At 36.1% G+C, this 15,014-nt stretch overlaps 1 protein-coding gene across 1 annotated transcript in view; it reads right to left on the reverse strand.

Annotated features, from left to right (window-relative positions):
• The window catches only part of PPP3R1 (protein phosphatase 3, regulatory subunit B, alpha), a 100,035-nt gene extending 85,134 nt beyond the window's left edge, over window positions 1–14,901 (reverse strand). The window contains 1 exon segment of the mRNA XM_008577842.1: window positions 14,782–14,901. Coding sequence (XP_008576064.1) covers window positions 14,782–14,901 — 120 coding nt within the window.
• Window positions 14,902–15,014: the final 113 nt, after the last annotated feature.

Below are 15,014 nucleotides of genomic sequence, written 5' to 3' on the forward strand. Positions count from 1 at the left end.
AAGGAGACGACATCCCTCAGTGGGGAAGCAGTATTTTGGTTATGGTAAACCAGGCACAGAAAATATGAAGACAGTTCAAAAAGTTCATGGAAAGAATCATTATCTTTCAATTCTATTTTTCTATGAACTTTTTGAAGTTCTCTCGTATTTTGGTGAAGTGGCTGACAACATGAGGGGATAGCCATATACTGGTGAAGAAAGAGGTACAGTATAACATCAGAAGCCGGACACAGTTTTCACTATTTGCAATCCCATTAGCAATCTGTGACCTTTATTCAGAGTATCAAATAAAATACTAATGAGATTTTTTTTTCCTTTTTAGCACCATATACAGAACATGCGCTTTATTTTAATTTTGAAATTGTTCTCCATGTAAAATATGGGGTAATTAAATTATCTGAGGAAAAAATAGGATAATAGGATTAAATTTAAATAATGTATGAAAAATCTTTAACACAGTACCAGACACACAGAAAGTGCTCAATAAATGGTAGCTGTTGCTATTGTGGTTAAGACAAGGATAATAGTACTAATAGCACAAAACATGGTCTTAAATGTTACATTCCATATTGTATACCAAAGTGCCCTGTATAAAAGTAGATAACATGCATCCATGAAAAATCTTGACTGTAGAACATTGATTAAAAAAAAAAAATCCATTTCATTGAATTTAAAAATTATACATATCCAAAAGTGAAGTTGTGACCAATAGAGATGCTTAAGGAAGCTTATTTTGTAGAAAGAGAGCTCTTAAAGTTGTCAAGTATGTTTTTAATGCTTGATTTTTGTAGCAACTCACATCTCCCTCTATCTTGTCTGCAGTATTAAATTGTTTAGCCAATTCTTCATTCACAGAATATACTTAGACCATCTTAAGCCTTTCTGAATTAGCAAAACTTCCAAATTTCTGAAGTATGACATTCCAGAAGTTTTACTGTATTCCTGGGATATATTAGGCTCACCAGACAACAGTACTAGCCAGAATTCCTGATCCAGGTATACATTCGTACTTCCCCCACTACCTATTTCAATGTAGTAAGTCAGGGGCCAGATGACGCTGGCTTCCCATAGTAAAATGTGCCCAAGTTCAGCAGTAATATCTGAAGACCCCCCTCCTCACCAGTCATAGCCCTCACCCCAAACCAGTCTAGACTCGCCAAGTGCCTGTGTCTGGCCTGCTGCTGCTTTGTCTACCTTGAGTTCTCTGTTTTTACTACTATAATGTCTAGCCTCTGGTGATGGAAGGTAAGCTAGGGCCAGGTTACAAGAATGTAACTGCCAGAATAATAAATTTGGTCTTTTTCTGGTATAGAAGAGCTACAGATAATACAAGACCTAAAGAAAAACCCTTCTATGAGACCTGAAAGAAAGTTTCTTCCTAAAAAAAAGAGACACTTAAGGAAGCACTCCCCGCTCTTCTTCAGCCAAACTTTGGTGTATGAAATTGTGACAGCCTTCTCCTGACATGCAGAGCTTCAAAGTAAACAAGGCTTATGTCTTTAATGAAACTCATGAACTGCTGAACCTCATGAACTGGAACTCTGGTTCAGGGCTTCTCATTCTGTGAAATAAAACATCCCTTATTATTTACGACACTTTTAGTTAGATATTCTGTTACTTGTAGCCAAAAGTACCCTGATACTTTTTCTACTTTGTTAATCAGCACATTAACGAACAGCGGATTGTGAAGAAACTAGAATTGATTATGAAACCTAAACCTGCCAAGAATACTACATACTAGTTTTCAATTATTTAATTTATTCTAAAAAATTTAAACAGCATTTTGTAATTTATCAGTCATCTTCAATAATTACTTAGCCCAATACCCACAAGAACTCTGAATCAGGCAATCTTGTGGCCATTTCACAGATATAGAAAATAAAATTCAGAGTAGTCCAATACAGGTCTTCCAATTCTATTTCATGTAACATATCACGTTACCTCTCATAATATCAAATAATATTCATAACAGCAACATAACCAACAACAAAATGCTTATGATATTCTTTCAGCACCAAATACAGATGCTCCTCATCTTAACGATGAGGGTACATCCAGATAATCCCAGCATAAATCAAAAATATCATAAATTGAAAATGCATTTTATACACAACCTACCAAACATCACAGCCTACCTTAAATGTGCTCAAAAAACTTACATTAACCTACAGATGGCAAAATTGTCTAACATAAGGCCTGTTTTATAATAAAGTGTTGAATATCACATGTAATTTATCGAATACTGCAACTGAAAGTGAAAAACAATGGTCAAATGGATGCTAAAGTACAGTTTCTAATGAATGCATATCACTTTTGCACTATCATAAAGTTGAAAAAATCTTTATTGTAAGTCAACGACTGCCTGTAATTACTTATACAACTCTATGGGTAATATGACTAGAATGAATAATAAAATGCCCAAAAAGCAGCTACATTTTAAGTTCGAACTGGGCAAGTAGAGCAGCCAGAAGAAATCTAGCAACTTGTAATAGCTCTACTGAAGCACTTTTTATGTTGTATTATAGTTTTCCCCTCCACACGTCTAACTCAGTCTATGATATGAAGTCTCGGGGGTTGTGCCTTCTTTTCTTTCATCTTTGTACCTGACACTATGTTTGATATGTGTGGTAAATGAACATTAAATGTTTGCTAAATGAATGAAATAAAAGATTTAGATAGAGTTGCAATCTCACTATCAGCTGTTCTGGAATCTCTACAACAAGATAATTCAGTTTAAGTAAACAAATGTAAATATTATTCATAAACTTTGAGTTTCCTTTATTCAATTATTAAAAAGTTTACTTAAAATTTACAAATAAAAGTAGCTTCCTGATACATCTACTCAGATACAAAAAAAAAAAAAAAAACCTGAAACACCAAAGAAGTCCTCTAACTTTTAGAATCAATTGCACTTTCCTTTTTGGTAGCTTTCTGACTATGCCTACCACACTTGTGGCTTTCTAAGTATTTATTCACAGGACTTGAAACACTCTCTCTACCCCTAGATGATAAATATAACTTAGCTCCATTGCACCTCTGTATTACATTAGAGATATCACAATGGGGACTGGATTTACAAAGATGAAAAAATGTATCACCTGCCACAGAGAAACACACAGATTAGGAGGGGAGGCACAATGAAATATGGGATGTACTATAGTGAAAGTTACTTACAAATGGTCATTAATTGCCTGGAGGAGTTAAGAAAGTTTTCACAGAATGCCACTGGAACAGGATCTTGACATATACCAGACAGACAAAGGGGAGGGACATTGCAAATAGAATAAATATAAACAAAATCACTAATAAGCAGAAAAGGATGAGGTATTTAAGAAACAAGAAGTTTGACTTGGTTACAGCATAAAGACGGCTAGAAATAAGGGTCAGAGCATGAATGCCATGCAAAGAAGTTGACATTTTTAATTTCAGATGATGCAGCATTAACTTTTAAAAGAAGGCAGTGACACAGATTTCCTTTTCAGAAGAAAAACTGATGGCAATATGGAAGACAGAATGAAGAAACTGGAGGCAAAAAGAAAAAAGCAGTAAGTAGGTTACAGAAATAGTGCACATGAAAAATAAATGGAACGCAACAATGCCAATGGCAATGGGGATGGAGAAGCAGCTGATTAAAGAGGCATTTGGGGGATCTAAATGACATGTCTGCTATAATATATTTATGTTCCTGAAAGAATTTCAAGTTCTTAAAACCACACGTTAAAAATAAGATGGCTTAAGGAATATCGAGTTGGGAGCAGACACTCAAAACCTATGAAACTTTGTAACCAGAGACTAACAAAAGCAACAAAAATCGTAATAAAAATAGGATTATTTTAACATGGTTGCACAAAGATCTAGAGAAATTGTGCAGTAATTCTTCCAACACAGATAAAGAACCAAACTGAGTCAAGAGGAATATAGACTAAATGGACAGTATATAATACTGTATTCTTCCGTAGCTTGCTGCTTTCAGCTGTGTTAATATATTTTGGATTCATCTGCTGCTACTTGGTGGCACGAAACACTAATATGCCGGAAATGTTTACTGATAGCATATAAGCCAATCTGTTACAGAGATAAGTACTCTATGATGGGCTGGCCAGTTAGCTCGGTTGGTTAGAGTGCAGCCTTATAAAACCAAGGTCACAGGTTCGGATCACCTTACTGGCCAGCCACACACACACAAAAAAAAAATCAGAAATAAGCACTATATGGACTGCAACTGATGACTATCTTAAGACTGAGGTAGTAGTGAAGAGAAGGAAAAAGTATGACTATACCAGGTTTCTTGTTAGGTGTGAATGGATAGACACTGTTCCCATTAAGAAAAAATAGAAAATAATGAAGTGTGAAATATGAAGATAATGAATGTGGTTTTAGTTATGCTGAGTTTGAGGTGTCTTAGAAACATTCTTACTTAGATAGTATCCATCAAGCAGTTAGATCTATGGACAAGAGCAGAAGAGAATGACAGGTGCTAAAAAAACGGATCATCAGTACATAGGAGATAGATGAAACTTTAAGAATTAACAAGGAATTCATACATCCACTCACAAATATTTACTGAATTCCTATAATGTGTAGGATCCTATGCTGGCAGCAGGGCTATACTTAAGAGAGTCAAATGAACCTAAATTTGGTCTGAGGATGTCTCTGCACTTGACTCCTTACATATGGAACTGCAGCCTGGCTTACTACATAAACAAACAATTTAAGAGTATATGAGGGTACTTCAAAAAGTTCATGGAAAAATAGAAGTAAAAGATAATATGAATTTTTCTATGAGCTTTTTGAAGTACCCTCATATGTACAGATGGTCCTCAACTTAGGATAAGCCCATCATAAAGCTGAAAAACCATAAGTCACACCATTGTAAATTGGGGACTGTCTGTACTTTTGTTACAAATAGCTGAGTCTCAGCAGATTATAACAGCTGAGCTTCAGTCAATCACAGGAGGCTAGCTGATTCACATAAGGCATATGCCCAGCTGTAACCAATTAAACTCTACACCTTACTTCTGTCTCTATACCACACTTTCGTTTTCTATATGCAAATACTGCCTGATATTGCTCACTGGAGTTCTTAGAACCTGTTCTGATTTTGAGGGATGCCTGATTCACAAGTCACTGTTTTGTTTGTTTTTGCTTAATTAAATCCTGCTAAATTTAAGTTGTCTAAGGCTTTTCCTTTTAACAGAGTGAAGAACAAGAGACAAGATGCTCACTCTCACAGAGCTCACACTAAATCATGGGAGACAGAAAGGAACCAAAAACACCTATATAACTAATCAACTATATGCTACAAATGAGACACAGAAGGTACTAAAAGAGTATAAAATAGGAACATGACCTGACCTGGTGTGGGAGAGGGAAGGTGAGCCACTTAATTGAAGGACTTTTGAGGCATTTCAAACACACCATATTCAAAGGGTCTGATGGTGGAATAAACAGATGGAGGAATAAACATAGATAATATTGGATAAATGACACAAGACCAAGTGGCCAGAGTATAGAGAATAAGTGGAAATATGATGGAAGGAGCAGAAGTAAGCAGAGGTAGAACCTATGGTGTCTAAGGGCTATGTTAAGGATTTTAGTCTTTACAACATGTGGAATTTTAAAAGGGAAAGCGATACAATCATATTTAAGAGGGCCTTGAACCAAACCCAGATGTGAGGCTAGCAATAAAGACTAAAAATGGTCAGAGAGGTACAATAACAGTCTGTAGAAAAGGTCACAGCAGCCAAAAGAGGAAAAAATTTCAAGAGTTCCCAACAAGGTCCAACATTACAAAGAAGTCAAGTAAGAAGAATGAAGAACCTAATATAATTAATGAGTGTGTAATTGATTCCCAGACACTCTATACTGTCATCACAATCTACAGTATTGTTATTCCTACTTTACATATATACTAAATAAGGTCTAGAGAGCTTATGGTATTTGTTCACGGTCACATTGCTAATAAATGCAGAGCCAGAATCTAAATTCAGATATTCGCAACTTCAGATCTCATGCTGGTAATTAGAAGATTATGCCAACATAGTATGCATATGCATAATCATTCTAGACCAGCACTATCTAACAAATTTTTCTGCAATGACGGAAATGTCTTTTATCTGTATTAACATAGTAACCACTAGCCACATGTAGCTATTGTCACTGAAGAATTAAATTTAAACTTTTACTTAATTTTAATTATTTTTAATTGAAATTTAAACAGCCACATGTAGCTAGTGTTCCCTGAATTGGATGTGACAGAATGGTAGAGGATTGAAAAACAAGAAAATGAGCGAACAGAGATAAGGGTCACAAAGTAAGATGGTAAAGGTAGAGGTGACAGACAGGAAGGCAGAGCTGAACTATACTCGTGTTCATAAGTTCACTCTTTACTTGAGAAAGATTATTATGAATTAGTTAATAATAAAATTCTTTTTGTTAGAAAAATAGTTGCACCATTAACATACATAAAAATCACAGATTTCTTATTACTCCATTATTGCTTGTTTTTCCTGAGATTTCAGTTTTTATTAAAGATTGCCTTACAAAGCAAATAATAATAGAGAATGCCAGATTGCTGCATGCCTAAAATAGGAGCTTGCTTGTGGCATCACACTGAGGAGGATATGAAAGAAAATCCTACCATAAACTAGAAAGATCAAGGATAAATAAATAAAAGTGTTTATCTAACAAGGGCTAAGGATAAAGATTTGGTCCTTTTTGTAGGCTGCTATGCTTCACCTCATTGTACTTAGGTTTTAATTCTGACATACAAATAAAAATGAATACTCTATTGTTTGCAAAAGAAACCTGGCCAAAGCGCAAGTGCATCAACATGACATCTCATCTACAGAAATGTTTTTTGGGATACAGATAGTGCTATCGACATGGCCACCATTGTGGCCCTCTTTATGATACTCATAAGGGCTAATTAAAACAAAACAAAAAATTCTCTGAGGAAGGAAACTAGAAATCAATGCCTAGTGCTAAATTCTAAAGGATTTCCTATAGAAATATTCAAATATTTTAAATAATTTTATAGTACAAGACTATAAAAACCAAAGACAAACCTAGAAATACGTATCAGTCACATTTCATTTATCAAAATTTTATTCCTGCGGCAGACCTATACATTAGCTGTAATTATACTGTCAATTCATGACCATGAAGAGAATGTGGGAGTCTCAGGAGAAAATTCAGAATACGTGAGAGTGGCTGAGGGCTATTTGAGAAAAGGTTTATTTGGAGGGATAAATATGAAATTTTAAACTAGCAAGCTTGAATTAAACTAGATGCTTTATCCACTACATTTCAGAGGTCATTTTCTCTTTTTAATTCAAGAATTTGTTATCCACATAGTTAATTGCTTACCATTATCAGAGGTCATTTTCTCTTTTTAATTCAAGAATTTGTTATCCACATAGTTAATTGCTTACCAAGATGTTAAGTAGAAATTTCTCTTTTTAATTCAAGAATTTGTTATCCACATAGTTAATTGCTTACCATTAACTAAGTACAAAAAAAGTTCTAGTAAAATATTATTTTTCCTAAGAGTAATTTCATAAGAATACTGTCATAGTTCAGACCCTTGTTAAAGAACCAACCTCAATCATTATAAACTTGCTACCTGAATAGAATTCTAATTATGAATTGTTTTTGACTCGATGTTTACATTCAAAATACAGTTTAAAACCTTGGAATAATATTGATTGTAAAGAGTAAACTGGCGCATATCATTAAAACCTCTTCGCAATCTTTTTAATAAAATCTAGGTTATAAAAAAATTAATAAATCCATATGTTGTCAGAGACCCAAAAAAGGGGGGGAAACCCCCACACAAAAACTCCTTCTCAGAAGAATATACAAGAAACTTAATTATTAGGGGACAGGTGGCCAGGGAAGACTGACTTTCCATTTTATACCTTTTAGTATCGTTTGAATTTTTAAGCAAATGTATTAATACACTGTCTTTAGAACTTCCCCAAAATTTTAAGAATATTGATCTACATGTTCTCCCTACATAAAACCTGAACACAGGAAATGGTTCCTTTTAGAACTGTGCAACTTGATCAGAAGCACAAATAAATCTGAGTTAATAAAGCAAGGACGAACAAAGTACTAAGCTCTTCTTGTTAGAACCCCCGTTTCCTAGATTCATTTCCTAGGTCACTGACTGACTATTGCCCTCTTCTAGGTCCTGCCTACTATTAAGTTATATAACACCTATTAACAACGTATCTAATTCCCCAAAATCAATAACATAATCTTCTTCCACAGCCTTTACTCTCAATCCCACCTCATCTGCCTCAACCTCAATCTCAACCTCAGCCAATCATCTTGCTTAAAACTATCCCAAGATACTGAGAAGATTTAGGCCACCTGGTACAAACTCCATTATTAATATATATTTGTTGCCAAGTCTACTCTCTTCATCCCGATTCTTACAGCTCCCTCTCTTGGATTCGCTTTTCTAATTCTAAAGAATAGCCACGTCTTCCCTTATCCCCCCAAAAACTTACTACAACTGTAAACCTCTGAAGTTAACTATTTTGTCCTTTCTTTCATAAACGTCTCAAAAAGGGAACTGACACTCATTGCCTCCAATGTCTCCTCAGCACCTACTCCTTTGTTCCATTTATTGATTCACATATTCCTTTTTCAAGTACTAGTTTATATCTATTATATCCCAAGTATTTGGAACATAACGAAATGACAAAGACAAGGTCTGCATTCACGGAGTTTACATTCTCTTGCAACCCGATTTTCATCACCTAGGTCTTAACTGAAGTTACTGTCTTAAAGATTATCAGTATTCTTCTAATGACCAATTCCACCAAAATCTTCTTAATCCTTATCACCCTCCCTTAAGCTATCACTTGACTCAAATATTCTAATTCTACTTCTTTTCGAAGTATATTATCAAATCTCTTTGTTACATAATTATAGTAGAATGTCTCAAACCCATCAAATTCACTGTCTAAAATCAAACTCACCTTCTTCTAACACTTCTTTCAACCAGCAACTTAGGTGCTACTTTCCTGTTTTTATTAACAATATAGAGCTCTCCTTATCTCAAATCACCAGGTTGGGTCATCTTTTATGACTGTTTCCTCATCATCAATCAGTTTTTAACTCTTTTCAACTTTATCTTTAAAATGTCTCCATCTCTACTCGTTTTCAAATTCTTTCAATACCCGTAATACCACAAAGCCGTATTTCTACCTACAATTTCCATGCCTTCCAAATCACACAGCATTTTATTTCCAGATTAATCTATGGTTCCCCAAGGGGACCAAACTGAAGTCAAACAGTAAAGCCATTTACAACACGACTTCCTTTCCAGCCTAAACTCTTATATGACCTATATAACAGTTTCCATCTTTATTTCCTTCTCATTCATGTTGAAAGATAAGAAAAATCTCTCCTCTTGTATAAGGTGAGTCATATTTCCTCCTACCTCCTTGGGGATATCAAACTGTCAATAATCCCATCTTTTCCCTTTGAAAAGATTGTAAAGACAAACTCTCCCTCTTTTCTGGTTTGTTCTTTTGACTCCAAAATAAACCCTTCCTCAAACCTAAATTCTCTAGCTTTCATCCTCTCTCCTATTCAAACTTTTAAAGAGCAGTCTATATCAATGTCTAGCCACCATTTATTACTCAACTAACTAAATCCTGGCTTTCCTTGCCACCGTTACAATAAACTACTATTGTCCAGATCACCAGAACTTTTCTGACCTCTCCAAAAAATACTTTAAAGTTCTTCTCTTTCCTGACCCCTGCAGTATCTATTCACGCTGACTTCTTCCTCCTTAAAACTCCCTTCAATCTGACATAACTCTGCTAATTTTCCGTCTCTCTGGCTATTCATTCTCAGACAACCTTCACAACAGGCTCCTCATCCTCTATCTGCCTCTCACATGCAGTTTTCTTTAGAATTTGCCTCTTCACTTCTCATTTTAAATTCCTTCTATACAGGATTTCATCCAGTTTCATGGCTTCAACTACTACATAATACAAATACACAGATAATGCTCACATCTTTCATTCAAGCCCAGATCTCTCTTCTGAGCTCCACATAGTCATACAGATAGCCAATTTCCTGTTGGCCATAACCACCCAGATGACCCGTGACTACTATCAACATGTCCAAATAAGAAATCCTCATCACTCCCTCAAATTTCTCTCCCCTATACTTCCTGGGAGAATATGCATTTCTAACAGGTCCCAGATGATGCTAGCCCAAGATCCACATTTTGAGAATCACTGCTCAAACATATGTGTCTCTTCCTACCTCCAGGCTATCAAGTTCCTTCTGCTTTCTCCCCTAGGCCATGATACCTGTGTAGCATGCACTGTTAATATTCCTATTGAACTCAGAATCTTGCAACATAGCATTCCAAGCATTAACTACCAAATGATAAGAGATGACTAGAAATAAAACAATGGTCATCCCAGCAAACTGGAAGTTTCTTAACAGGAATTATTTTCCCCATGTATCCTTAGAACCAAATCTTACCCAAATAAGGAGTAGATAGCATTATCATCTATCCAGTCACCAAAGCCAAAAAACAAAGCAAAATTCAACATCCTTTTTCTTCCCCATATTCCTAATCACCAAGTCCTCTCTTCTATCTCCTAAATATAACTCATATCCGGTCCGTCCTCTCCATCTGCTCTTACTTCTCACATGTAATTATTTCTTAAATGATCCCCATATCTATATTCACCTATATCTAGATTTGCCTATCCTATTTTACTACCCACATGGCTATCAGACTGATCTCTTTGAAAAAGTAAATAATACATCGTCATTCTCCTGCTTTAAAATAATAGCTTCTCACTACTTTTAGGGAAAAAACTTTAACTCCTTCATATGATATGCAAGCCCTCCTATTATCTAGCCTCAATCTACCTGACATTTTCTCCCTTCCATCCTACCCCTCAACTCTCCAGCCATGCTGAACTAATACTTTAGTCCTCTGAATGGCTTGTACAGCTCATTCTATGACTTCAACCATAAGCTCTCTACCTGGAGTGCCTTTCCCACTGTTAAATACTCATCCTTTTAAGACTCAGCTCAAGCACCATCTCTTCCAGGAAGCTTTCTTTGAGTGACATTCATCCCCTACTCTCATCCAAGTTTGGATTAAGCCTCTTCCGTGACATGCTCTTAGAGCACCCTATGCTTACTTTGTTAGTAGTACACATCACACTGCATAATCACTGCCTTATTTACCCCATCTGATTAAGTCATTGGAGAGAAAAATCATATACTATGTTTATATAGTTAGTGTTAGGTATACTAAGACACGTTACTAAAATTTAAATAAATATATTCCTTGCTATTCTCTAAACAGTGGTTCTCAAAATTTAGCATACATCACAATCACCTGGAAGACCTATAAAACCCTGGATTATCTCCAGAGTTTTGGATTCAATTGTTCCAGGGTGGGGCCCAACAAGTTTCCAGATGATGCTGTTGCTACTGGCCCAGGAACCACATTCTGAGAATCAGTGCTGCAAACATACATTGTCTCCTCCTCTCTTCAGGATTTAAAGTATCGTCTAGATGCCTCCAATCTGCCTAGTGCAATCCTAATAATCTTTTTAGACCCAGCTCAATTGTCACCTCCTTCATAAAACTTTCCGTAATACCAGTTGAAAAAAAATTTTTTCACATCAGATGGGTAATGTGCCAACATCCTAACGAGGTTTAAAGGGACGCAAATCTCACAGAACAGCGTGAAAACCCAATCACTACACTTATGAACCAAAAAAGGATCCCCAGATGAAACTGATCTTGATCTTTCCTCCATTTCTATAAGGCTTTGTGTACATTATTCATATAATATTCATTACATGCTAACTTATTTCAGCACTGTCATTTGTATTATGTTCTCTACTTAAATGAAAATAGAAAACCTGCCTTAATCATTTTAATATCCTCCACAAAAGAGAGGACAGTAACCAGTGAATGAAGGACAAAATCTACAAGTATTTGTTGATATGAATGAATCCCTGTCACTTGCTCCAGACTCTGGGCCCATTGTCTATCTGACTTACTCATCTTCCTGGCCCAACCTGACTTCCTATATTGCCTCACTACCTATGACAGATGCCTGATTCTTCCAGACTGGTCTTTTCCTCTCATTGCTGGCTGACCCTTAGCTTCTTCACCTTGCACCCCAAGCCACTTTAATTTTCTCATCCATTATGGGACATAATGAGTAGAGAAATTTTGTCCTCATGACTGATACAGATTTTAATTTTGCTGTTTGTTTTCTTAAAAAAATAAACAAAAGTAGCCTTTCTTTGTCACAGAGTCTGTACTAGAATATGTTGTGTACAACTCTAAATGTGGTCACATAGACAGCAATATATTTGTTTTAAGTTCTAGTTACAGATCGTGGAGATAAAGACAACTTTAAAAACTTAAAAAGCATAAAGACATAAAAAGGTCCTTTATGAGATTTAAGGTTGCCTTAGGAAACAAAACTTAATAGATAATCACCTTTACACTATATTCATGTAAGTATCCAGAATAAAATCCATATTATCTATTCCAACAAAAAGAGATACAAAAAACCTGGTTCAAGGGAAAACCTAGGAGCTCAGTACCCACAAATTTTTACATACATATACATAATCTCCAACCCCCTAGATGCTCAACAGCTTAAAACTCAAATAGGATGAAGGGAGAGAAAGGCAACTCTCAGGGAAAAAAAGCAGTAAACTACTTTTAAGACAGTAACTAAAATTAGTATCAAGGATCTGAAAAGATTCTTAAAAGATTCAATTAAATTTTACAAGTCCTTTTACTTTATCCTTACTTGAATTAATCAGTAAAAATCATAAATAATGTAAAATCTGTTGACAAAAATGTAAATATGTTCATGACAGAGTTATAACAGAAATTTTCCAAAGGGAGTGAAAATTGTCAGAATTACATGTTCAATTAACTAGAAAAATTAACCAGATCATGCCAAAGCCTGATTTGAGTTAATCAATATCCCAAATTGCAAAGTTGAATTATAGGTATGGTCTTCATACTTACAAACCAGTGCTATATTCAGCAGACCAAAATAACCCTAAAGTTGGGAAGCCACTATTACCATGAATTATGTAGGTCCTCAAATGGTATGGGAGGAGATGTAAGAGAAAAGACTCAAGGGTGAATCAGAAAATAAATACTGAAAAGGAAACTGGAAAAAAAAAAAGGAAAATGATGACCTAGAGAGAACAATATTGTACGACATATCTTAAAATATTTTTAAAGACAAGGAATATGAGCTCCAGGAAGATAAGAAATTTAAGAGCTACAGGAAGATTTCTCAAACTCAGTTTGTTCAAAAAAAAAAAAAAAAAAAAAAAAAAAAGGGCATGGGGTGCAGCACAAGGGGGGGAACTATTTGTAAACCAGATCACTATGCTATATAATATATATAACAATAAAGGCTAGATCACTGTTTCTGAAAATGTACTGTTTATAAATATAAGTTAAAAAATTCCCTGTACTGACAAGATCTTCAAGTTCCTGACCTTCAAGTAACTTACATGCACACGGAAGTTCTACTAAAGCCCTAAGGCGCAATGTCTAACTTCAAGAGTCGCTAACAAAAACACTGTTCTGTGAATGGCTCCTTCTTTCTAAATTGTTTTCTGTAATAGTCTGGAAAAGCTTAAGTTTTGTGACTTTGGGCCAAAATTGTCTCTGAGCTACCTCCCAAGTTGTCAGGGAAAAACTTCTCCACACATCAAAATCAGGAATCATTTATTAAGTCTGCTCCTAATCTGGATTTCAAGTACACCAATAAGCACACTTACTCATCTGCCCAAAACGATACTTCAAAAAGTTCGTAGAAAAATAGAATTAAAGATAATGAGAATTTTTCCAGGAACTTTTTGAAGTATCCCCACATTTTAAATAAAGGCTGACTTACTCAAATATTTTAATTTAATTTTCTTCCCTCACAACTACCCCCAAACTGATTTTAAATTGCAATCAACAGGACTTCTCTCTTCACTAACCCAACACATATTTTGAAATACTTAATTAAATTCTACAGACAGGGTGGAATATCACACAATTAAAAGGTGCAAGAAATGACCCAACGTCAAAAAATCAGCCTAAAAATCTTGACAACTGTTCAAAAGCTGTTAAGAGAAAGTGTTAACAACCGAACCACAAGTTCTAATATCTGATACGTATGGAAAAGCACTGCTAACTTCTACTATGTACACAATTCTTGATTACAAAGAGGAAACTGCAAGGGCTAGCCGGAGCGAGAGAACCGGTAACAGGCTAAAAGGGCGTCGTTGATTTCTTGGCTACAGTGACAGAGGCGGGAGACACACCCCTAGCGTCGGTCTGAAACACTACAGCAGTGAGTTCTACCTAGGGATTAATGTGAGGGTAAGGAAAAGACAAATTTAAATCGCCATGATTCAAAACAACCATCCCAAGTCAGAGAGAAACACGCAAAGGTAACAAAGAAAATGAAAAACCCTCGGTGGTAAGGAAGCGCTACAAAAACAAGTATCCCCATTTCCCCACGACCAAGTTACGCTTTGTTTTTACCGACTATACACCTGGGACCTTTCCGGTTCGCCAGTGCAGAGAGAAAAGCAGCAGCCAAAGAAACCCCATAAGGTTGCAAACAGCAGCGAAATACAGACTAACAGGAGAGGGGGGAAGTAAGTGGCAGGATTCCAGCCAAGACTCAGCTTGAATATGGGGAGTGAGTGGGAGAAAGAGCAGCTCTGGAGAGAAAGTGGGTCTTACATAAAGCGCCATTTGCCACATGTTATTATTTCCATAGGATTTCAGGATATCCTCGAACTTGCGAAAGTGAGTCTGGGGGTGAAAGGGGGACTCCACGTGGACGAGGGTCGGGAAAGACATAACGCGAGCGACAAGGGGACAGTGCCAGGCTGACGGCGGTGGGGGGAGAAGGGGGACGAGGCAGGGGCTGAATCCCGGCGGGGGGGGGGCGGCGAGGGGCGCCCCGCAGAGGC

This window comes from Galeopterus variegatus, unplaced genomic scaffold, assembly GCF_000696425.1.
Source record: "Galeopterus variegatus unplaced genomic scaffold, G_variegatus-3.0.2 Scaffold1586, whole genome shotgun sequence".
Lineage (NCBI taxonomy): Eukaryota > Metazoa > Chordata > Mammalia > Dermoptera > Cynocephalidae > Galeopterus > Galeopterus variegatus.